The sequence below is a fragment of the Pungitius pungitius genome, chromosome 4, assembly GCF_949316345.1.
Source record: "Pungitius pungitius chromosome 4, fPunPun2.1, whole genome shotgun sequence".
In the NCBI taxonomy this organism is placed as follows: domain Eukaryota; kingdom Metazoa; phylum Chordata; class Actinopteri; order Perciformes; family Gasterosteidae; genus Pungitius; species Pungitius pungitius.
The window spans coordinates 7,380,319-7,405,995 of NC_084903.1; the positions used below are offsets into that span (position 1 = coordinate 7,380,319).

The 25,677-nt window shown below is 42.8% G+C and overlaps 1 protein-coding gene across 2 annotated transcripts; it reads right to left on the reverse strand.

Annotated features, from left to right (window-relative positions):
- Positions 1–67: 67 nt before the first annotated feature.
- rhpn2 (rhophilin, Rho GTPase binding protein 2) lies at positions 68–25,056 on the reverse strand. 2 transcript variants are annotated; one of them, XM_037483603.2, is made up of 15 exons: positions 24,769–25,056; positions 19,193–19,308; positions 15,536–15,664; positions 11,624–11,699; positions 10,708–10,785; positions 10,477–10,601; positions 9,643–9,809; positions 7,960–8,147; positions 7,653–7,809; positions 6,605–6,724; positions 6,265–6,459; positions 5,844–5,890; positions 4,706–4,852; positions 2,702–2,857; positions 68–2,325 (listed from the first exon to the last, which is right to left on the reverse strand). In XM_037483603.2, exons 1-15 carry the CDS (start codon positions 24,832–24,834, stop codon positions 2,065–2,067), a joined length of 2,028 nt encoding a protein of 675 aa, XP_037339500.2. In that variant the 5' UTR covers positions 24,835–25,056; the 3' UTR covers positions 68–2,064. The 2 variants fall into 2 exon arrangements, with proteins under 2 accessions (XP_037339500.2, XP_037339491.2); XM_037483594.2 differs by having other exon boundaries at positions 5,814–5,890; positions 24,769–25,042.
- Between the last annotated feature and the right edge of the window lie 621 nt (positions 25,057–25,677).

Genomic DNA, 25,677 nt, shown 5'->3' on the forward strand with positions numbered 1-25,677 from the left:
AGTGCCTGGTAGCTTTAACTCAAATAAAAAGAACCACACATTTATGGGTACATTTAATTAAAAAAAGATTTTTTTAAATCCAGGAAAATTTGTTCTGTCACCTTCTTTTATTGAGATTTGAGTTTATATATATATGTATGACAAAGATTTACAAACATATCATTCACACCACAGTAGCTATGCAGTACAAACTTCAGGGAGAGAAGCAAAGGCAACCTGGAAGAAGAACAGGTAACATAACCCTGTGCATAGACCATGGCATTTAGGATCCCTATGTACGTGAAATTCGCTGTAAGCACTTATAATCAATGAAATTACGGCACTTTATTGTGACATTTTCCTTCATGAGTAAGCGTAATGGCACTTTAACACCACATTAGCTAGACAAAGACAGTGTTTCTGTTAAAAAATATTTACATTTTAAAATATCTTACCATAGACAAAACGTACCAGTATATATAGTTCACCCAAGGATTATGCGAGGCTAGTAAGATACATTCCTCCAAGACACCAACCAAGAAATCAAAACGTACAAAAATTCACAACTTGACCAAAATACTACAGACAACGTACAATTATATATATATATATAAAATATTTTTTGTGTGCATTTATTACATAAATAATTTGATTATCAAATGTGTTTAAGAATCTACTTTGTAGATAAAAGAGATAATCCAACACTACAAAGTGTCAGTCAAATGTGGGATATGACTGTTAAGAGAATAGAGGCGATTAGCAGAAACCTGAATATGGGCTTTGATCGAAGCTACTGTTGGGTGACCGGCTATCAAGGCACGATGCAGGAATGTCATCAGTCTGCCCACACTCCTCCCTTCTGGAGATGAAATAACTTTAACTACATCAAGATTCACATTAACACAGAGACACGCAGCTCCTCTTACGAAAGGACAAACTGTACTTATCGACGAGAGTCAGAACCAGGTACAAGGAGTAAGGATGGCAAGGGGCACACCCTGGCACGTTACAGATGAGGCATTTTGGTCTGTGGTATAACTGGTACATTAAGCAAACCTAAAAACACCAATGATTCCAGTTATATTGCGTTCCATGGGCATTGCACTTAGCAGAGACTCTAGTCCTCAAATGTTGTCTTGCAAATCCAAATGTGACAATATTACAAGGTATAAATGCGATTTTTTTCTATTTTTAGCAGCGGATAGAACTTTGCATTCATCATTCTCCCGAGACAAAAAAAAACAACAACAACAACTGCACAGCACAATTGTTTCTTCCCCTCAAGGGACCAATGTTCCCCACCACAGTTCAAATGTCTATATATCTATTTGGGCAATGTATTCATTGCAAGCCCCAACACCGATCAGATTTTCGAAAATATCATGGCAGTGACCTAATCCTTCACATATACCTTACGAAACAACCTTTTATGGAGGCTGCACAGAGAATATAACTGCACAGTGCAGAGCTACGTCAGAATACAATGGAACCAACAACGCGCCGCTTTAGCCACAAAAAAATGACCTCTTCAAACCGACGCCAGGTGTGTTTGTACAACTTTGTTTTTGCCTACCTTAATTCATCTGGAGCTTTTCTTTCAAGAAAAACCCCACAGAGATGACAGTTTACCTTAGTCACGGTGCTGTGTGTGTATATGTGTATTTATATACATGTTTACATAGACTGGAATGATAACTGGCACGCTGTTCCCCACAGGGCAGTTGTACTGTGATGTACGCAAACTGGCGTGGTACTGAAGGATTTCCCATTATGTTTAGTGTGTAGCCCAGTGTACTTCAGCTACTGAACTGAGGTCTAGGAAGGTTGCCATGTACCAGCAAAGGCACCTATGTACAGTATTCGGCAGGGCCACTTTCCAGGGCAGCTGGCAGAAATGTAATTTACCCCGGTGACGTACAAGTTTCATAGACTACTGCTCAGTATTCCAGTGGAAACACTAAAGGGAACTGCTACTGTATCGTAACAGGTACAGTATGGGTACAACACAGCACTGTACAAAAATGCCATACTTGGCCTAGTACGCATACTACACAATGCTTGCAGACAGTAGAGTCCGCATCCAGTTCAGTAAAGGGCACTGTCGTTGTTGTAGGAGCTGGAGCTGGGGAACGAGGGACACGGTTTATTCCAGGGGAGGGTACCGGAGTGGTCTGCTGTGGGGAGGCTGAGGGTGCTGGTGCTCTTAAGCCGGTTCTTCAGACCAAAGCTGAGGAAGGATGACTTCTTGGTTACTTTGCGGGACTTCTTGTCGTCATCGTTATAGGCCAGACAAATCATGGAGTAGGTCTTAGGCACGTTTCCGCAGAAGGTGGCACTCTTGGTTGGCTGGAGAGAGACCAAAGGGTTAGTCTTAGTTGCTCCGACTCCTGTACAGCCCCAAAATAGGGGATCAAAACGTAGTCAATTAATAGGGATATGGGATTTTGATAGACGTGGCTTTTTCATTTCACCATAGGCATATGTCCACTTGAAAATGAAATTTAGCTCCTTCTTCTGATAATTAGGGCACTGGTTCATTAAATATTTCCTACACAATCCATGCATTACATATTTTCCAAAGACTCATGTGAAATTGTACACTGCCTTAAAAGGGGCATGTGACATTCTACCTGTGCCGTTTAGTTAGCTGACACCAAATTTGCTGTCAATCACGAGAACAAAAGAGAATAAGCCAATAGGAAGGAAAAGGGGAGTGGCTTACCATTTGAGGGTTGCTGTCCATAATGCTGACGACCTGGATGTCAATCACCTCCTCGTTCACATCCTTCAGCAGCCGCATCACACCGCTCACGCTCATCCATTTGCAATCTATGTCGCCCACAGCAACGATGAAGTCACCCTCTTTCAAACCGCCAGTCTGGAAAAGACAAGGAAGCACAGGAGTGAGAGAGGAAATGTCAACAGGGTTTGCTCGGTCAACTTTACCTACTTTCCATCAACACCCGGGAACAGTAGAGAAAACAGAGGTTTACTGGCTTACAAGTGCTTTTTACAGCAGCGCCAACACTTGGTTGAGTGTATGTGTGTGTATGTCTGTCACATAATATAAGTGAGCAGTGTGATTGAGTTTAGTTATTTTGTATAGTTATTTATTGTTTGCTGTGGTTTCCATATATTGTTTGCTGTGATTTTCTTATATTTGTTGCTGTGGTTTTGCTTTATTGTATGTAGCTGTGGACTGTATTTTTTCCCTCACGAACTAAAACACAAATTGACACACCTGCAGAACCCCGTTAATCAGCTCTGATTTGCCAGCTGAGTAGATCTCTCCCAATAAAAGGAGGCTAGATCTCTTTCCAGGGGGGCTGGACGGATAGACGTGCTGCATGGAGAAGCAGCGGATTTGGACGACTGAGCTTGTGTCCCCCGGAGTCACTGCTGGCTGCATCTCCTGTGTCCTGCTGGAGCCGATTCCCAGACTCTGCAAGGTCAACGCTCTCATACCCCTAACGGAAGGTGCCCGATCCAACAGCTGACGGCAGAGTTGCAGAGCGTTGAGAAGTATTGAAGGAGCAGAGTGGCACCCCGGAAACCCTGGCCCCAGATTTCTTCATGTGGAACGGACTTATTGAAGCACCGTGAGAGTAAGCCATCCTGTCCCGGTGGCAGAGGAAAACCCGGAGCCAATTTCAGTCTGGACTGAACATTAATGGGTTTTTACGCTGGATCAACTCATCCCTCGGGTTTTATTGTCTCCTGGCTTTTTCACTTGATGTCGTTTTAATATCTTAAACTTAACTTAAATAGAAATAAATTATTATTTTTGATACATATATATTTTGTCTGGTCGTTTCTCGCTGTGTTGGTGTGGCCCGGGAATCTAGTTCTATTTAAAAGTAGCAAGCTTCCGGACAAAGAAGAAGAATAGGGGGGCTACATGTATACCACAGCACTTAATTTCATAGCTGTGGGAAATCCATCTAATCTACATGAGCTCAATTATTTCTGATAACTTGATCTGCGACCTCCAGAGGTAGATCCAGAAGTCTGTTCCAAAATAGATCTGTGTAAATACACTAATTAAAGTTATAAAAAGTTTGGCCTAGAGAGACTTATGTAATAGTACTAATCTCATTTTCTGCATAGCCTGCAGAGTCTCATAACAGTCTGCTCTTTGTCAACACCACTCAATGAGCTGTCGCACTAGAAAGGATTGCTGGGACTAATCACTCTCTGAATCTTAATTAAATTGGAAGCCACAGTGACTGTTTGGTTCTCAGAGCAAATCAGACGTTTTAATTTTAACTAGTATATTCAGGGCGCCAGCAGGCCAACATTTAGTTCCCCCACCTCAAACAAAGTCACTCAGCGCTAGTTAATCCGGTTGCAGGGAGTTAGTATTGATCCACCGTTTGTTTAAAATTCTACTTCACAGCATTTCAGATCAGTACTGAAGATGGACATATCTTTTAAAAAAGCTTTTAATTAAATATTGGTTAGAAGGCCTATTCTAATTCTCTTTACTTTCATCTTGCAAATTTGATCATTGTAGTGGATGTGGATGTAGCACTTTGAGATAAAAAAAGTAAAGTGCAATATAAATTAAATGTATTATTTTTATTATGGTCCCTGAATATATATTTTTCAATTCATCCATTTAAAAAAAGTTTCAGTAGATCTATTTTTACACCATAGTGACATTGAAAATAAACGCTGGCTGCAAAATAGGACAGCGACCTTCGTCAAGGAATTAAGGCAAACTTACAGCAGCGGGGCAGAGGGGGTCCAAAGAAACCACCTGGACTGGGGATTCTCCTTTCAGGTTGAAGCCCAGGTCTTGGTCTCCTGGGAGAAGTTGTATTGTCCGGGGAGCTGTCCACCGCTGCCTGGCTGAGAAAACTGAAAGCGGGCCCTGAATGGAGACAGCGTGGGCATGCTGGAGTCAATAGGGTGGATATCAATAACACATTATGATAACTAGTTTACCCTATAGTTGTACTGATTCTTATTTTTATTTTTTTTTAAATTCAGCTTTTTAATTTAGCTCGGCTCCTATAAAGTAAGCAGTCACTTAAACAAGACACTCAGACCCAAAAAAGGTCAAGAACTTCCCTATAGAATCCCATTAAAACCATAATTTCCAGTGTATGATACAATGCATCCAAACCAGTGTTACTGCTTATCACTGACATATCATAGACACATAAAAATAACCCCCAACATTTCATTTTTTTTATTTCATATGAAGAATGCGGACAAACTAAAATCCAGCCTAGGTGTTTACCAGGTTGGGTTTTACAACAGTACCCGGAGAGATCCTTTTTAATATACTTCATACATCTGTTTTCTGGAAGCATCACACCTTACCAGTGACATTCTTATTCCTCATTTGATCCACGGTTGTTTCCCATCTTCAAATTAAAGCCTGTTTTTTTTTTGCAGTACTAGTAATCGTTACTGCGCTAAATGAAAGAAAAGACTCGCAATTGAAAAATGCCTTTTCAGAGGACACAAACAGAAGATTGCAGTCATAGTGACCTCTCGCAGCCACCACCATGACAATAAAGCGAAGGCCAGAGCCTCTCGGTCCATGGTTAGTGTTAGTTTTGCATTTGTTGCTACGGATGAATGTCCAGGAGGCTTTGGAAACAAGATCACACTTTGGACTTGCTCCTTCTTAAATGTGCCAAAGCTTCCAGGAGATTCGCCTGTGGTTGGTTGTGTTCAGAAATGACACCAAAAAATAAAAAACCTCTGGGTGTTATAAGAAAAACATCTAAAACACAAATCCAGAGCCATTTCATGTCACTTAAGAACTAAACCGACGTGAAAAAAATTTAATGTCAGTGGAAGATTATTAGTAACCCACATACCAGCCTCTGGAAGAAGTCTGTGACTTTCACCTTTATGGTTGCGGGAACCTCCATCTCCGCTTTGTGTTCTGTTTTAGCTGCGGAACAAAGGGAGAAAAAACACAGCTGTCATTCTATACTGTTTACTGTCGCAACCACATTGCAACTGGCGCCATGTACGAGGCGGAGAGGGAGTTAGCAGTGTAAACATTACATCACCTGTGAAAGAAATTACTCTTATCTTTGCTGATTGCAGCAGGTGTGGTACAAAACACTGCAGCCTTTTTTTGTTTTTCGTTTCCCGAGAGACGGACCTCTCAAATGAACACATTGGGCCTGCTTGACATTGGCGTTTGTTTATTGTGGTGACACTGAGGTGACTAGTTAGTTTCTATGTCAACCACGGCAAGATAGTGGTCACCTCGGAGACTGAAATAAACTCCACAATTCTCCTCAAACATCCAAGACTCACAGATGATGTCTGGAGCCTCTGTGTAGTCAGTGAACTCCTCCTCCTCCTCGTTCTCGCTGCACTTGTTGAGCGAGCGCTGGTGACTGGCTGTCAAAATGTCCTGCAGGATCTCCAGCTTGTTCAAGTGATGGCACAAACTGTAGATCCTTAGAGCCTCCTCGTGACCCAGTATGGCACGACGAATGTGTGCTTTACCTGGAGGGTATGAGGAGAAGTGGATAAGGAAGAGGAAATGAGAACAAGAAAAAGAAAAAGGTCAGAGACTAAGAGGAATGTCGGTCCTGGTGTCATTGTAGGTCTACTCATGTCTTTACTAGCCTTCATCTGTGCTCGCTCTTACCAATGCGTTCGCGTTCATCTTTCTTTTTGAGGATTTCAAGAGGAGAGCGTCCCTCAGGAAGGCGATCATAGACCTGCGACAGCGTCTTCTCCTGCTGGTCCTCATCGTCACTAAGGCCCACTGAATGCAGAGACAGAATCAATGTCAACACAAATAGAAATCTCAATCAAGCGGATGGTAGAAGTTCTCTACCACCGTGATGGCTTGAAAAACAAGTGGCCGACACTCTTGAATGGCACAATGTAATGCCAGTTGCGTTGCAGTTAATCTGTTCACGACAGAAATCTTCAATCTATCCTGCTTGTGGACAGAGTCCCGTCTCCAACGGTTAATAGTTACATTCTCCTCATTCGCGCAGGAATCTGTTAATGAGCTGCAAACCTCAAAAGCCGCTCCGCTCCGTTGTTCCTCTATTCATTGCTGCTCCATTCATAGCACTGGCTAAAACTATGACCGTCCACTGTAACCATGTTATAATCTTTCGTTTCATTTAGCTTTCAGTGGAATCGCAGAAAAGTACATTTGGTGAGGTGTAGTAAGAAAGTAAAATGATAAAAAAATAATGGCATGCCTTCAAGAAGTAAGGCTGTATGACACTAAATTAGCAACAGCAATGGGAGGGTTCTTATTCCCTTACAAAAACATCCTTCACCTCGTCCCTCACTGAGTGGCTGGTCCTCTCTCCACTTAATTACACATAGCCTTACGAGACATAGCTGTAACCCTCCAGCGAGTACAGCCACTCCAGTTTAACTCAGCAAAACCATCTCTCTTTTTCCCCTCATTCACCCTCTCTGCCCATCCTGCCACCAAGTTCCTGGAAACTTTTACTGTGGAGAGTGTGTGTGCGTGTGTGCGTGCGTGCGTGCGTGCGTCTCGAAATAGCTCTTATGTAATAGCATTGTGGCGGGCTGTGGTCCACTGCACTTTACGAGAAGGATCAGGTTTTCCAGGGTGTTTAAAATAAAAGCTTGCATGCTCGTGAAACGCAGAGTTACTAGCAAACAATGCATGCATGGTGACATAAACATATCTTGGGTTTTCTTACACTGGTGGTCCATGAGCGCTGAGGCCACAAAGTAGTGAGCCATGGAGCGGTAGTGGTTGGTTTTGACTTGCGACATGGTGGACCAGAAGAACGGGACATTGTCTTTGATTGGTGTCTGGATCATGGACTGGTGCACTTGGTCATAGATTTCTGAGACCTGGCAGGAAAAGGTAGGTAGAGTTACTGAGAGGATTTTAAAAGCACTGATGAGAAGTTAGGAATCAGACTGCGGTGACATTATTACTTTAATTTACTTTAATTTGCAAAGCTCTGCCTATATGTTGTGAGTGCTGTCTGTGTCTTTCACCTTAGCAGCCTCCTGGGCCATTTTCATAAGGGAATGGAACTGGTTCCTGATACCAGGCAGTGCAGTCTTCTCAAACAGGCACTCCTGAGCCTGAGCGAGCATCATCCGGATCAACATACTGAGCATGGCTGGGCTCATGTCGTAGCTGGGAGTGTGGGTGAATGTCTCCTTCAGGTGGTTCAGGATTCCTGGGGGAGGCCGAGAGGTCAGCACAGCTCAAAATCAAATTCATTTTTTTCAGCTTGTGTAGCAAAAAATAATAAGTAACACCAAAATAATTTGCTTAACTGTGCTGAGCTGGCAAATAATGCGATCTGTGTCAGTAAATAACAAAAGGCCACTTCATGTAATCCCAGTACAATATTTCAACCAACAATTTAACTTTCCTTTCAGATTGCTTTCATGCATTCCGTCTGCCTCTTTATTATGAAATGCAGCCCCTCAACAGGCTACTCCAAAAGTGGTATTTGGTACTACAACTAGTAGCATTATACTGAGTTAGGGGGTTTGGGTGATAGTGAATATTCATTTGAGAGTTTGACATATGTCAATTAAGCACTCGCGGGCCTCGAGTTTGACATATGGGACTTAAAAGGTTCCACATAAACAATGAGGTAATCCAGGTCGTCAGAGGATGTACTTCTTCCTTTCCTCGGGCATGCTGTCGTCACTATAGCATCTAGTGCTAGCAGTGGGCCCTACTTCTTGTGGAGTTGAGCCAAGACACAAACTTTCTAAAATGAGTTTTTCATGTTCTATGCAAGCATCAAGACCGATGTGCATTCCAACTGAGAACATCTCCCCTCTGATTTTCGCAGCACAGAGATGTAGACAGCTTAATGACAGAGCACTGCCTCGCTCTTCCCATTTAGGTTTCTGCCATTGTTGGCTGGCTCCTCGCGTCCTCTGAGCCTCCTCTGTCCCCCCGGCTAAAGGGCACAGCGGCAGACCTTCCACAGGCAGCACTGCTGCCTATCATCTTCCAGCACAGTTTATTGCTGGAAATGCACACTGGTGACAATGTTCCTCTAACAACATAATTGTTTTACTTAGTAAAAGCTTAAATTATAGCCATTAAAGCAACATCCGAAAAGCCGCGGCCTCTTCAGAGCTGTAATTATACTGCAACACTACTCATACTGCCATAATTCTATCAAGACTCATCCATAGCTTCCTGAAACCTCAGAGGGTTGGGAAACCAGTTCATATGACAGTGCTCCTCTGGAGCCCAGCCACATGACAACAGGCCAGAGAGACATCAATGGCATTCATTCTTCGTCATGGTGCTAAGGTCAGAGGGTGGAGGCTGGCACATGTTATGAAAATATGGTGCTCTTTTTCTAAACGATGTGTGCCTTTTTAATGGCAAGGTCAGTAGGACATACCTTTAGGTCATAAAGGGAGAGGATCATTCCCACTGACTGTATTTGGGCCATAGTAAAGGGATGATTTACTATTAAGGCTTCATTATTTATTAAGATTTCCCCTGTCTCTTTCTTCTTCTACAACCAATTATTCATTCATTGTAACTGGGCCATTTCAGGGGCTTAGTTTCTACGATTACCTCCCTCGTTTGAACTATAGAAACCAGATCACAGATATGCCTGGTTTTAAGAAAATGTAGAACAATAATGTATCTGTAGGATCTGTTTAAACCAGTTCATGAATCTCATTTTCTCTTACCTGCACTTTTCTGGAAGGAATAGATGGCCTGCTCCAGGCCTTCTATTGTCTGTCGGTTACTACGGGTACCGATCTGAGAGTAGAGCGCGGCCATGTTGAAGAGGACGCTGGCCTTCTCCAGGGACAGGTTCTGTTGGCACACCGGCACTCCTGTGAAGGAGTCGTACCTGACGGGTGGAGGAAAAAAGTCTTCACTATATTATTAAGTAAAGCAGGAATCGGAACAGTCTCGCTTTAAAGATTTTCTGTAGGAATTTAACAGGAATCATAGCGTAAATGCCATAATGTATAGTAAAACACAATATTCTTCCTGCTGTATGAATCAAGTGCATTTAGCATTAAGCGAGTTTGGAACTACATACTAAAATAATTCAAACAATTTGGATTTCTGTTGACAATGTCTCCCTTTCTTGAATCTGCTTTTAACAGGTTCAGAATGCTGCAGGAAGGCACAATCAAAATAAAAGTTTAAACTAATCCATCCCGTTATATTTATTGGTCTTATGAGACAAAGCCCAGCCTGGTATCTGCAGAGATATGCCAGCTGATCCATGGATTTAAGGATGTAAAATGATTGAGCATTTGGTGTTAAAGCTCAAAGGCTTTAGAAAACCCTGGTGTGGGGGCTTTAGGCAGCTAGATTACAGGGCAGAACAGATTTCTTTGCTTAATCCAGTTTTATCACTTCTCACATAACTTCATCTGTGGCCTTTCCAGTTAGGAGGTTACGGTACTTTTAATATTTGTTTACTAAACAAGTATCCTATAAAGGGCTTCATGTAAAACACATACTTTTCTGATAAAAATGTGGTGCTAATTATCATTTGTGTGTACCAGGTAAAGAAGATTCCAGTCTGACGGGTTGGGGGGAAGAATCGGCTTTCTATCAGAGGGAGATGGCTTGAGTATTTTGCCAGGAGTTCCACCCCGGCCTCGTCTCGACTCGGCGTCCTGCAAGCCTAGGAACATCGAAATAAAGAGATCTGATATAGTCTGCAATGATTGTTGATCCGTATCCGAAAGGACCAACATGACATTTAAAGACAGACTTTGAGAGTACACTACCTTTCGCAGGTCCATCAGATCGGCGATGGCCTCTTCAAAATTGTTCCCGTCTTCACTGTAGTGCTCCAAGATGAAGTCCTGTCAGAAACAGAAAACTCAACATCTCAATACAACATGTCTCTTAGCTGGGGACAGCTCTCCGGGGCTTCCCACTCGCACAGCTAATCCACTCCGTCACATCATTCTTAGCTGCACGCGGGAGTGCAACATGAGCGGTGCCAATTGGGGCTGCCATGCTGTCAGAGAGCGGGCCAGTCATTACGACTACAGTCAGTGAGTAGAGCGGCATCAACATGACACAGACAAGAACAGGAAGACGTTTTATGGTCGGATGATTTAATGTTCCCGGAACCAATAAATAGTTTTATTGCTGGGGTGCAGACAATGTGACACAAATACTTTATCAAATGAAACGTGGTTTTTCAAGGATCCATGTTTCTATTTAAAAACTGGTGTGAGATTTGCAAATCAGTATTTGTAACCATTTAGTTATTAGTTTGTTTCAATTGACGATTGCTATTCCTCCTTTGCCATTACCGGTATATCTGGGTATATTCGGTCAGGATCTTTGAGAATGTTTTCCCTGACGTATAAAAAATGTGGCAGTTTTGGTTGTTGGATGATGAAAACATGCCGCTGAGAACCAGTCCTTTAAACTCTGTGGAGCTCGGTGAGTTCTTGCTTACATCACTAGACTCTCTTAGCATATTAAAAACAATCACAGCTGGCTAATAAAGCTGAATAAACATTATTCTGCATCCCTTTGCGCCAAAATTTCACTAAATCTTAATTTGAAAATATGCAAAAAGTCAAAAAGCGTGCATCACATCAAATGGAAAATTCAGAATGTCTAATAATCAAATACTTGTTAAGATAAAAGCTTGGCATGTTGAATCTGTAATTGTTGCTCCTGTACCTTGAATAGACTGGCGAAATCAACATCTTTTGTCTCCTTCAGCCCCAAAGCAATGAGTGGGATGTTTGCAGTTTCCCTGTGAGCAAAACAGACGGACAGAACAAAACATATGTCACTCAGTGATCATGTGCTCAATGTAGTACACATTAAACTGAAATATTCATGATGTTTGAAACCAGGACAAGAAGATAGTAAAGGCCGACAACACACAACACATACAAAAGCACAATGCCGTGCTTATCTTAAGGTGTGCATGTGCACACAGCTGAAGACCGATGCATCAATAGGTTGCTGAACAAAAGCTGCTCTAAAGATGTGGTGCAAGATATCAAGCAACAAGGAACTCCCTTCAGACCCAAAATTGGTGGGGATATCATGGCAATAACACGGTCAGATCATAACACGCATACATGATAATATGTATAGCATTAGCATCACACCAGGGACGGCTTTGGTACATGAGAAAGTCAAATCTTTAGAGTCACTTCATCGGGGGGGGGGGGAGGATAAGACAGATGGTGCTGTAAGCACACACACTGTAGGAGTTAGGATTTAAGAGGTGAATGGGGCCCTTGTGTCTCTTGTTGTAAAACCTCACATCTCGTGAACCTGGAGGTCCTTGCTGCTGACTGATTGAAGGCATGTTCAGCACCTTATCGGAGCTGAGGAAGTACAGCCTGACAGATACCTGCTGACAAACAGTGTTCATAGAGAAAAAAGGAAGAAAAAAAAATCCCCCTTCTGTAAGCAGGAGAGTGGGGTTTGCTAAATAAACAAGCTCAGGTGGCTTCTGGAAATGCCGTGCATTTTATTCTTCAAACTTCCAATGAGGGCAAGCCCCAAACTTTAGTTCCAACATGAACAGGTCTCCATGGTGTTGTTAAAATCAGGACTCTTTCCATCTGAGGGATCAGAGATTTTGGCCTGCGGGCAGGACGTCCAAACCAAAGGGTTTGGAGAAACACCTTCTGTTCTCATTCATCACTTGACGATAAGGCAGCATTCCTCTGGCATCCTGGCTCCGTGAATCACAGAAAACCTCATTCATCAGTAACGGGCTGCACTGTAATGCATTAGCAGTCTTTTCTCTGGTTTAGCAGAGGGGAGTGGTAGGATATCTGTTCTGCAGGGAATCTGAAATGTTAAAAGCCTCACTCCCCAAGTGTGGTGTGTGCTGGCTTTAGCTGCAGACCTTAAACGCTTTACTAAACATCAAAACTTGTTGTTTTGTTACACAGTTGACTGATTTTTCTGGCATCTAGGCCCCTTTGACTCTGAAGAGTTGAGGGGGTGGGGGGGGCCTTGTGCGAGTTAGCGACCGTCAGAGTCTACTGTTGTTGTTCCTCTGGCATCCTGGCTCCGTGAATCACAGAAAACCTCATTCATCAGTAACGGGCTGCACTGTAATGCATTAGCAGTCTTTTCTCTGGTTTAGCAGAGGGGAGTGGTAGGATATCTGTTCTGCAGGGAATCTGAAATGTTAAAAGCCTCACTCCCCAAGTGTGGTGTGTGCTGGCTTTAGCTGCAGACCTTAAACGCTTTACTAAACATCAAAACTTGTTGTTTTGTTACACAGTTGACTGATTTTTCTGGCATCTAGGCCCCTTTGACTCTGAAGAGTTGAGGGGGTGGGGGGGGCCTTGTGCGAGTTAGCAACCGTCAGAGTCTACTGTTGTTGTTCCTCTGGCATCCTGGCTCCGTGAATCACAGAAAACCTCATTCATCAGTAACGGGCTGCACTGTAATGCATTAGCAGTCTTTTCTCTGGTTTAGCAGAGGGGAGTGGTAGGATATCTGTTCTGCAGGGAATCTGAAATGTTAAAAGCCTCACTCCCCAAGTGTGGTGTGTGCTGGCTTTAGCTGCAGACCTTAAACGCTTTACTAAACATCAAAACTTGTTGTTTTGTTACACAGTTGACTGATTTTTCTGGCATCTAGGCCCCTTTGACTCTGAAGAGTTGAGGGGGTGGGGGGGGCCTTGTGCGAGTTAGCGACCGTCAGAGTCTACTTCAAAGGAAAAGCTGGACGCGTATTTACTTCTTTTCCTGTAGTAACACGAAAACATATTCTCTGCTAATTAAACACAAAAGAAGAGCAAGGAAGAAAACCGGTGGTGAATGTGGAAAATGCTCAAAAATGATGAGCATACGTTGCAAAAGCTAATTTCTCTAACATAACCAATGACACTAAATTATTTTTAGTCCATCTCAGCAAAGTCATTGAAGCGTTGTGTAGTGATGACAGGTCCGTCTTTTCATTCGTCAGCAGGTTGGCTGTGCTGATTCAGAAAGTGAGTTCAGCTTGTTGTCCACTACACGGAGGAACAGAACAAACATTTTGTTGCAGAGGAAGCAAACGGTCAAATATTCCCGTGCGCATGCTAACACTTCGGCCCGTGCACGTGTTTCGTCTTCTTTTGAAAAGGAAAAAAACAAACAGACAATGGTTTCTCGCTGATGGTACTTTCTCAGGATGCCTTTTTTCTTTGGATGCAGCAGGTGCTTCTCTAAAAGCTTGACAAAGAGGCTGGTGAGGGGCTGAATGATCCCACACTCAAGTCCGTCTGATCCCATGAGACAGAGGACTCTTCGCTGTTGAGTTTACTCCACATCCATGTAATTAGTGAACTAAATGGCCAGTCTGTAATGTTTTGTTTAGAACTAAAAAGAGGTGGTTGTCTTGTGTTTCCTTGAGCATGACAGGAAAACACTACCCAGCTCATTATTTGTTTCAACAACATCAGATAAATATCTGAGTGGAACACTAAATACTTTCAAAAGGCTGTGCGGATTTCTGAGAGGTGAAACCCATCTTCTACTAAAGTAAAAGAGTTAGCATTAAGGCTTTGCCAGCCAAAAACATCTGATCTGGGTGTGCCGGTGATTATTTAGGATTTAAGGTCATCTGCGGACTCAATGTAGCTCATTAAAACAAAAAACAGCACCATAGTAGCAGCTAGGTGCATTGGGGAAAAAAAATCAGTCTGTGGTGATTTGTTGTCATGGGCAACTCCCTACAGAAGTGTAGATATAATAAATATATAAGTATATGTAAACATAATACACATGTTACACCCTTCTGTGCATGAGTGTAAAATATCTCATATTGATATATACATTCCCACACAGACGACAATATTGCACGTATCTTCGTGAGATACTGTACCTACAGGAGGTTTTATCCACAGCCCATGAATTTGATTAATTAAACACCAGTCACTGTCACACACACTCTCTGTGAGTGATGCTCTTCTCAATTTGCATACAAGCTCAGCTCATGGCTTCCGTGTTGCTTGGTATCCCGATAACCAGCCGGTCCAGTTCAACAACAAACTCATGCACTTTGTCTTCATGTTTTTCCAACATGCCTCACTCTTCCGCCGCACACCAATTTTCTTCGCTCCTCTGTCATCGAGTGTCTTACACCGGAGATTCAGAGCTAGATTATTTGCATGGGGTGGGTTTAGTTTGTCAAGTCCTCTCCTCTTTGGCAATCACAAGTTTAAAGTTTAGAATGGTTTGGTCAATGGCAATGTGAAGAGAGCTTGTGTCCAGGTCACATGTTTCAACACTGAAGAGCTGCGGCTGCAGTGCAAGGCTTCTAAACGTACAATCTATTTAATAGCCTCATCACAGGCAGAGAATTAATCTTTACTATGCAAGTGACTATATTATATTGCTTGCAGATGTATTGCTACTGCAGAAACATTAGCGCATGTCATTTTTAATGGATGATCTCTATCACCCATAAAAAAAATGGCAAAAATAGCTGTTTTACTGACAAACAGACCCACAAAGAAAGATGTTATAATCTGGTATTATTTCATCTTAATTTCACTAATGTCCTGATCAATACCGTATGGCAGATGTAGACATCTTTGTTCTGTTTTTCACGCATTGTATTCGGACTTACTGGGTGTTCTGGTAGACTTCCACTGAGCTGTTGAGTCCCTCCAGCTCGCCCATCAGCAGCTGCAGGTTGGAGTTAACGTAGCTCAACTCCAACAGAACCATCTCTTTCACCTTGTTGTTGGATGTAGCCCTGCACACAGGAGAGATTGGAGAGGATTTTAAAAAAAATGAAAAAACAGGAAAAGGTCCCAAAAGAGTCATGAAATGTTTTTTTGGGGGGTTTTTTAGAGAAAAAAAATTAAAAAGGGTCAAAAAGAAAAATAAGCCTTGTTATTATCCAGTGTAACGAAAGCCAAATGTTCCTGCAGCGAATCATTAAAACAAACGTGCCTTCCCCACAGCTGGGGACCACGGACCTGCGTCACTGCGCTCAATTTACCCTCAAGCACACGCAGCTTCATCAAGATCTAAGGATCATCATTGTGATCCATGCGTGATGCAACTACAATGTCTTCACAAAAGGTCCAGAGGTCCATCACATTGCAAAATTGTATATATAATATATATTTGTTAAATATTTATGGTCTGTACGTTGTTTGTGTTGAGGTTGGTAAAGATTAGTGTTCGACTGACAGTGTGCGTGTGTGTCTGTGCGTGTGCACACAAGGATTTAGGGCTCACTGCACAGCGGAGATACGGTTGTAACAATGTGTGTGTGTGTGTGTGTGTGTGTGTTACCCCTCATTTGCTACATGTTAATTGCAGTTTCACAAATTCCACATTACAAAGGATCTGACCACTTTGTCTTCACACACACACACACACACACACACACACACACACACACACACTACTTATCTGTATCCTTCAGTAGATCTTAACACAAGTCGTAAATAACGGCAAACATCCACATGTACACTCCCCAACCTCTAACTTGTTCCAGAGAGGTTTCACCTGGTTGTGTGTGTGTGTGTGTGTGTGTGTGTGTGTGTGTGTGTGTGTGTGTGTGTGTGTGTGTGTGTGTGTGTCGCTCTCTCGGTGCCTCAGACGGTTTATACAGAGAACGGTGAGCTGTGAAGGAGCACTGGCAAGAATGAGTTTTAACATAATTAGTTAATCTAAAAGGTTAAAGAGACAAACTAGATTTCTACTAGCGTTACACTTTTAATGGATGATCTTATTCTTTTTCTCTAAAGGTCATCTGTGTTTTGGCATTTTTGCCCTCAACGCTTTCAGACTAAATGGCAGCTTGACCAGCTGTAACCTGCAACGGCTACAAAGACGCTCTTATGGGGGATATTTTTTAGCCAGAAACAAGTTTGTGACATATGGATAATGTGGGTAAGCACTAACAAACCATCAGTATCGTGATGGTCTTGGGGATAAGTTGATGACGTGAGCATGTTTCAAAAATGTTCTTGGGAACAGAGTGCAGTCTTCCTCCACAAAACACGTCAGAACATAACAGGGAGGACAAGCGCTGCTTAGCATCACTTCCTTTTGGCCTGCTGAAGGGATTCTAGAAAGGTCTGGCCTGGGGAAGCCATCAGGACGGCGGTGCTGTGGTTTTGTAAAGCAGAATTGATGCCAGTTTGCCATCCCGCAGGCGGTTCAGTTTAGTCATCATGAGGAGGTAGGTATAGTCTAGCTAAAAGAACTCTCATACCCAAGGCAAGAAACTCTTCCTTCCTTCCTTATCAGGGTTAAGAGGAGAGAACTGGTTTGACTAGAATGACTTCACCTGTTGATCAAGAGAGGAATGCAGAACAAAAAGAAAAAAGTTGAAACGGGTAAGATTGACAGTACCAAATGAGAAAAAAGGACACACACACACACACACTTAAAGAACGATAAGAATTTACATTCTTCATAGGTCATAAGCACTGTTTATGCAGTTTTGTTGTAATATTTATTCTTTAAAAAAAATAATTTAAAAAATACGTCTATTCTGTCCTGGAATGTTCTTCTTTTACCTATGCAATTGCTTTGGACTTGACAAACCGGGTAGTTGGTCTAAAGAAGGAGGAGCGCAGTGGCAACCCCGTTATCCACACACACACACCAATGTAAGATCACAGGTACAGTCAGACGGCATAGGACCATAAAACAATTAATCACAGTGCATTCCTCAAAACTCAAAAATGCATCCAGACTGTTCCATGTGCTGCAGCTGGGCTAGTCAATACACACACACTGCGAGAGAGTCCATTTGCCCCTGCTGGGGCAGACAGTATGAAGCACTACAGGAATGTGCAGGCCTCTGAGGCTGACGGGAGGCTTAGACAGACGTAACACGCACACACAAATACCCTCCCTCGCTAGACTTATCTAAACACAAACGGAATGAGAGTTGATTTGAGAATCCCAGTGGGGGAGATGAGGCCCGGTCAGAGAAAATGTGCAGCGCTGTACCTTCTTGAGTGTCCGGACTCGGAAGAAACCTCAGGACCCTTTCATTAATAATGGGCCATTACAGTTCACTGACCCTTGCTGTGAGGCACATTATCCTTCTCCCAAAGGCCACACAGAACAGAAGGTAGACACAGTAAAAAAAAAAGGAACTGAAATCAATATGAAAAGAGACCCGACCAGCCTCTCGTCTGTCAGAAGCAGCCACGCATGCGTGGGGACCTTTTTGTAATTCTCACAATACCAAAGTCATCCGGCGGCAGGCCACCCCGAAGGGCCAAATATTGATCAGCCAATATTGATGACTTAACATTTAAGAACAAAAAAATGAAAATTCCAATGATGAAGCAAAATGACGACAGAGTAACTAAAAGACAAGAAAAGAAAAAAAAGGATTTCTCAAGTCAATGTTCTTTGGCCCGTCGAAGCATTTGCATGAAGGTCGCAGAAGAGAATAACAAACATAAAAGAGGACGGGTTAAACTCTTGTACACACAGGACAGCTGGTCAAGTGCAATGGAAGGCCCTTAAACATACAGCACAAACTGTGTACACTCCTCGACGGGCTGAGCGGAGCTTCGGCCTGGCCCGGAGCTTCCTTTACAGGAAATGTCATAATAGGCCTAGATTTATGTCTACATGTGAAACCATGATGCATTCCTGAAATGAACCGAGCATTCTGGAAACAAGCATCTTTTAAGGAGAAGCCAGACTGCACAAACAGCCCGAGGTTGCATGGTATTACAGAGGTCAGTGAACTGAAGTTTAATTTCTCTCTGCTGCACTGTACCTGCCGAGGACTCTGATCTCAAATAAGGCCCCTCTGACAAGAACAACATGCTAGAATAACTAGTATTTCAGTAGAAAAAAAAAGACATTTTTTCATTCATTTTTAAAATAGACACATTTATTCTGCGTGCTGTTGATTAGGTCACATCTTCCTCTACACTCTGTTCACCCTTTAATTTTACAGGTGCATGGAGCACAACAACATACAGCATTGCCGTTTGTCCTCTGCAAGACAGTTACCTTTTATTTTCTTAAGTCTTAACAAGAATTCACCACAACGGACGATGGAACAATGAAAGAGACGAAGCCGGTCTGCCTCAACGTCAACACACTGGAGTTTACCAGAAGTCAAATGAAGCACATAACTGACCATATAAATACAGATGAATGACACATGGGCCAATGGCTGGTGATAAACTTAACAGTTGGCTCTCCCTCATTCCACACACCTTCCACTCAAATATTCCACATAGTGGGGAATCAACTCATTAAGCGCACACCAAATGTACAGCATGCTTACTTCAGCAGGTTCTCGGCTCCAGCCCTCATCCTCATCTGTTTGATGATCTGCTGGTTCAGAGTGGCTCGCTGATTCTGCAGTTTGCTTCGTCCGGTCTGCGCAAACGGGTTGCAACCCTGAGAAAAGGGATATGGAGGAAACAAACACGTCAGCTGATGAGGAAATCTTGTGTTATAGGTGGGAAAATAAACTGCATTTGCAGCAACAAGAATGCGTGCACCTCAAATAAGGATTTTCCAATATTACACTAAATCAGTGTTGTGCCTGAACGCGTTCATTGAACGATAGTTCATGAACTCGTTCATATTTTGGGCGAACGTGAACTGAACGTACTGTATTAATGCCCGATGAACGTTACTGTGAACTCGTTCATTCTGGTGTCTGAACGGCACGTTCTTTCAGGTTAACATTGTTTAATGGTGATTTTAATGGTGCCAGATTTCTATAGAAAACACACTGTAAACGCGCCTTAATAAGTAGCGGAAAAAACACCCAATCTAGCAACAACAGCCTCCAGTGTCGCACCGCGCATGCGTCATCAAAAAAAAAGAAATGCATGGAGGCGACAGCTGCGTGTAGCAAAGACGCGGCGTATAATAATTTAAATGAGTTTTATGGGGTTACTGTTTATGAAGTTAAGTCGGTGAGGATGGGCGGAATCTGACCTTTCTTTGCAAACATTTGCACCTTAACGTGTTTTTATTCCTTATTTAAAAACTTTTTATTAAAAAAAGCGCACTAAGTGTTCCGCTCCCTGTCCGGCTGCTTGCACGCATTGACTGGGTAGGCGGGGCTACCAGCTCTCACATGCAACAGGCAGCCGTCACTCACAGAATCATCTCAGGGAGACATGTCCTCATGTGCAGGAACTGCTGCTGACCGTCCTAGGCTTGTTGATGAAAATTATGCCAGAAGTGACTAAATACTTCAGGTACGAAGTATTTATTATTTTACGCATTTTTTTGGTCTCAAATGCTGTCCCCTCAATGCTAATGTTAACCCTGGTTGGATAAGGATTCAAAATTGGATATGAAGATTAAATCTCATGCATAGCTTCAGTGTTATAACTGATAAAATAATGCTTCGGCAATAATTTAGAAAAATAATAGCATGCAGCAATATATGGAAAAAAAGAACGGAACTAGTTGGAACTGTGAACTTAGTTCAAATATTTTGAAGTTTGAACTATAAACTGAACTAGTTCATTTTAAAATGTGTGAACTTAACTTTGAACTAGTTCATGTAGAAAGTGAACTTTCCCAACACTGCACTAAATGCTTAATTTCAGTCATTTTAATTATGTTTTATTTGAACCTATATCTATTCATATCAAGTCAGTTTGCTAAATCATTAAGTGTCCTGAAATCAGTTAGAGAAACAGCTGTTTAGTCATTTATGCTTTCCCTATCAAATGTCAACAGTTTTGCTGTTGGCTTTTACTTTATTACCTGAGGTAATGTTAAAAATCAACCTAAAGTGGTTGTGGAAGGGCGCACCCACACTCTGCCGCTCTGTGTTTACCACACAGCGTGTGCGCTGAACTGTGTGTCCTTGTCCCTATCACAACCACAAGTGTCCCAGCCTCACTAAGTCAACAGGCTGCCACTCACCCCGGCGCAGATCTACAGCCTGTGGACATTCACACCAACTGACTCACAGCAGAGGTGTGGTCCATCTACTTTACTTCAAATGGCAACAGAAAAAAATGAGCACTATGATGCTCAGAAACCAGTCGACGCAGTCAAACCAGTTAGCTCACAGTCCTCAACCTCTACAGGGAATTTGCAAAGCAAAATGAGCTACAGTTGTTACAGTAGGAAAAAAGTCAAGATGTCTCAGCAAGAAAATATACAGTCAATATTCACACAGAGGTAAAAGAAAACTGTCATTTTTAAAGTTCAAGTTCACCTCATACATCAGCCGCAGGGAAGGTGCATCAGTATTTAATTAAGGAGTAAAAAAAAAGTAGGTTTTTACATGCAGTTAGTTTATACTGACTTTATTTATTGATCATGCTTTAGATTCATACACGAGACATGAAATAGTTTATATCAAGAGTCTCACCAAATTGCCCAGACCTTCTTGTCACATGACGAGTTTGCAATGGCTATTAAAAGGCTTATAGACGCAGACACAGACAGCAAATGTGGAAAACAAATCCTGACCATACTTCACTATATTTTAATTGACTGAAGAATACCTCCAAAACCGAGTATATAACTGCAACGTCGTACGTTCAAGTGCAGCTGAGGAACAACTCGATTCATCCCGCTGTCTCTCCTCTCATTTCCGTTCTACATCAAAACACGTCTGTCTAATGAAGATGAAAATACCCCAAAATGACCATTGAAAAGACTGTTGATGTGATGCTGCTGGGAGGGATTGTTGTTATTTTGTCTAGTCAGTCGGTGCGGTTGTGCTTCCCGGCCTTCTATCGCCTGTCACATCACTACATTTAGATCTGAATAGTGTTGCTGATGCTGTCATTTAAGGGACGTCCTGCAGGATTGAGTAGGCTGTGACTGTGTGCATCCCAAATACTAATGTCATCATGTCAGATGGGTCACCTTTGACATCAGTTTCTCTACACCCGCTCCACTTACGTCACCTGGGTGTTGCTGAACAAAGACTTTGGTGACCTGAACACGTAATGATTAACTATTTACCCAAATGATTGCCTCCTTAAATTACACAATGGAGCCCCGTCGAGGCTGCCAGGGGGGGCGTAACCCGGCTGCACGTACTGGCGGCTATTCTTAGAATGACAAAAGGGCGAGGCCGTAGACCTACCGCTGTAGAGGGAGGCGACGTAGGCCAGTACATTGTCACGTCAGTTTTTGCACCAAAACTACAGCGTATGTCCGTGTTACAGAACAAGGGAGTGGCTAATTGCCCGTGGTAACCACAGCATTATGTTTGGTTTCTATTTTGAAGATATAGGATTGACTTCAACCTATGCTGGCATTCCAAAGCGATGTGCCTGACATAGAAACCCAGATCTGTTCAGCTGATCAGACCATTACGTCGTGTCTCATCATTGAGATGTGGAGTCAGTCCACATTAAATTAAGGAGGCACATGGAAGAGAGCTCTTAGCTGTGGCTCTGCTACTGACCTACCTAACCCACCTCAGGGAATTGATCCCATCCTGCCAAATGGCAAACTCAAAACAGTTGGCTGTAACAAAATACTTTGTTACAGCCAAACACAAAGACGGTCCTGTCCGTTATCGTACCCATCAAACAGCCAATCACTGGGCTGTTGTATAACTGAGGCTTCATGAAGAGAAAGTAGAGCATCATGGTTCACGGGATGGTGAGCCAGATGGACTTATAATTAGAGAATGTGCTCAGTATCTCAATATTCACGCCTCATTCCCATCAAGCGGAATTCTCTAATTGACATTGAATTTACTCCAATTACTGAGGGGATGCTTTGACAGGTCGCTCAAAAGGCGGTGGGCTTCATTCAATCCGGAGAAAGACATTTATATTTAGTAAAGTTCAGTGAAAGACAATATTCGATGATAGATTCGTCGTTTACCAATACAAACCCTGCTAAGGGAATTATAAATGTGTTTCCAAGCTGAGGGAACTTGTCTGGTTTCTGAACCAGGACACATGTTGTCAATTTGTGTCTGTGGTCTGGCTGAAGGACGGCCTCTGGGCCAGATGCTACGTCAATGCTCTCGAGAATCATGCCGATTCGGCTTTTTTCGGTCTGCCATCTTTCCATCCAGCATCCGTATCCGTCCAGTCGGACCTCAGCCAGCCGGTGAGGTAAAACAGTGAACGGCTCGGACGGCAGCCCTGAACCGCAACAACTCCCCGGAGTGTGAGCTGGACCCAGTGAGGCCTTGTAAATCATTAAACTAATTTTCACCCACGAGAAGCAGGGAACACTTAAAAGGGGAAGCAAAGATCGCACTGGCACCGCTTGGATACATTTTGACCAAAAAGCTTTCCAAAAAGTGAATCCCTTCAACATGACAGAATGAGAACGGAGAACTGTGGTTTGAACTAATGTGCAAGGCTTTCTTCTTTTTTTAAACTGAGAAATGGTTTCTGCAATGAGTGCAAAGAAGAGTTTGGAGACCACAGAGGACACATGAGATGTTACAGTGATAAAGGAACCAGTTTTGCTTGAGGTATCAGCTCTACGCGCTCTCATCATTTCTAATGGCAGAGCCAGACCCCGGCTCCTGCTTACTTTTTTAATGTTTTATATGGACACAGGAAGTGGAGCACAGAGCCCAAATCCAGACAGCGTTCAGAGGGGGATTCTGGGTGACAGAAAATACAAAGGCCCTGTTGAGATGCCTATCCGAACCAGCTCTTCTATAAAAACACTTTGCCGCATGGAAGACCGGGAACTCTGTAAAAACACATTAGATAATCACTCAACTACTGCCAAGAGCTTTTCTCATAGCCTCAAACTAGACCCAAGCCCATGAAAATGTTACAGTCACAGTGCCATGAAACCAAGAGCAGGTTGGTGAGGTTTCCGTGCCGGTCTCGGAGCCCCAATTACTACATAATGACAGCTCACCAACAAATTTCTTTACATGATTAAAAGGCGTCAACTTTAACACGTACGCTGGAAGGGAAAACTGCGTTATTATCTTATCTACCAATTTAGATAACCTGCCACTGACACGCACACTTAGCTTAAAAAAAAGAAAAAGGTCAAAGATCAGAGCTTTAATGGACGTACAATGTTCCCTGAAACATTGTGATGACGTGTAAGAGAAGCAGGCTAATTTGACCTCGGTTCACCAGGAATTTCATTTTCATCAAAGCTTTGGAGCCCCCCCCTATCACACACACACACACAGTCAGTCAGTCACCATCACACCTCTGACCACCAGCAGGGAATTGATGCTGCTGATAACTAAGGGAAGTTTGGTTACTGACCTCCCAGTCAGCCACTATCAGTGACTGCAGGAGATACACCTATTCTTGGAGTAAAACACACATCCTTATATCCATCCACACACACACACACACACACACACACACACACACACACACACACACACACACACACACACACACACACACACACACACACACACACACACACACACACACAGCTGAAGATGACAGTGCTGTGGGTGACACATCGAGAGCTGTGTGCTGAATTCGGGACCAAACCGACTGGAAACGTTAAAAGTTAAGGTGTTCTACATAGGACTTTGATTAAATTTGTGATTTATTTCATGGAATAAATGAAAGAAAACGTAAGCTACGTTGTCCCTTGAAGAAGTGAACACGGAGACGGCTAACCAACAGCCCCTGGGTCACCATAGCATGACGACAGGTCACGTTAGTTAACGGTTAAAAACACGCTACAATGAGGCTGCTTCCGGGGAAGACTTCGTAAAATGCCTTCAGCAGCTAGAGACGCACAAAGACGGTCACCGAAATATACAGCTCACTTAGAAGCTGTAAACACGGCGCCAAGCAGTGCGCTAGCAGCGGGCTAATCGACGCGGTTTGCTTAGCGTTACGTGACGTAACGGATGTCGCGGGCTTGAGAGCGTTACCCCAGAGACGCGGATCGGGAAAAATAACTCACCTTTCGGAAATAAACGCCCTCTCCTCCACCTTCTTTGATGCCGTTTGATAAAAGAGCGTCCATCATCCCGAGGGCTAGGACTATGAGACTCTGAGGATAAAATATAAAAACAAGTAAATTAAAAAGTGTGTTAAAAGCGTCCCGCTGCCGTTCAACAGGTGGGTCTCTCTCGTCCGAACAACGCGTCTGCTCTTCACCCCTCTGCGACCGTGACTTCTCACGCACAGCGACGAGGCTCCACCCACAGGAGCGCTCGAGACGGGGAGGTGCGTTTAACCTGTCTCCACTCGGGTTGCGGGGCGCACCGCCGAAGCCCGCACCTTGTTCTTCACCGAGACGACTGGTCTACGACCAGAATCCGGATCCCTGACGCAGACGTCAGCATACATTTGACTATGGGCTTTGCTTTGTTCTCCACATACTGAACATACAGTTCGTTATACAAATACAGTTTTTTTCAAATAAACAAGGGAACACAAATAGTAAAAGAAGGAAAGTTATCAACGTTTAGAAACTATACAACATAGATATAAATATATATATATATATATATATATATATATATATATATATATATATATATATACATATATGAACATAACTTAGAACACACACAAACACAACAGCAACAGTGAAATTGTTAGTTGTTCCTAAGGGATATGGCCTGCGGGAGAAATCTCTATGATGTTAAAAAAAAAAGTGTGTATTCTTTTTTTTTCAAACATTTTTTTTTTTAACAATTGTGTTAATTCCTGTTTTAGTAGTTTCAGATTATCTAAATGTCACCAGTCTGCCTAACAGAATCTGCATCAATATAATGTAGGGGACACCAGATAAACTTCCATTATTCTCTGACTAAATGAACACCAAGTTATTATTAGTGTCTCTAAATCCACAAAGGAGATCATT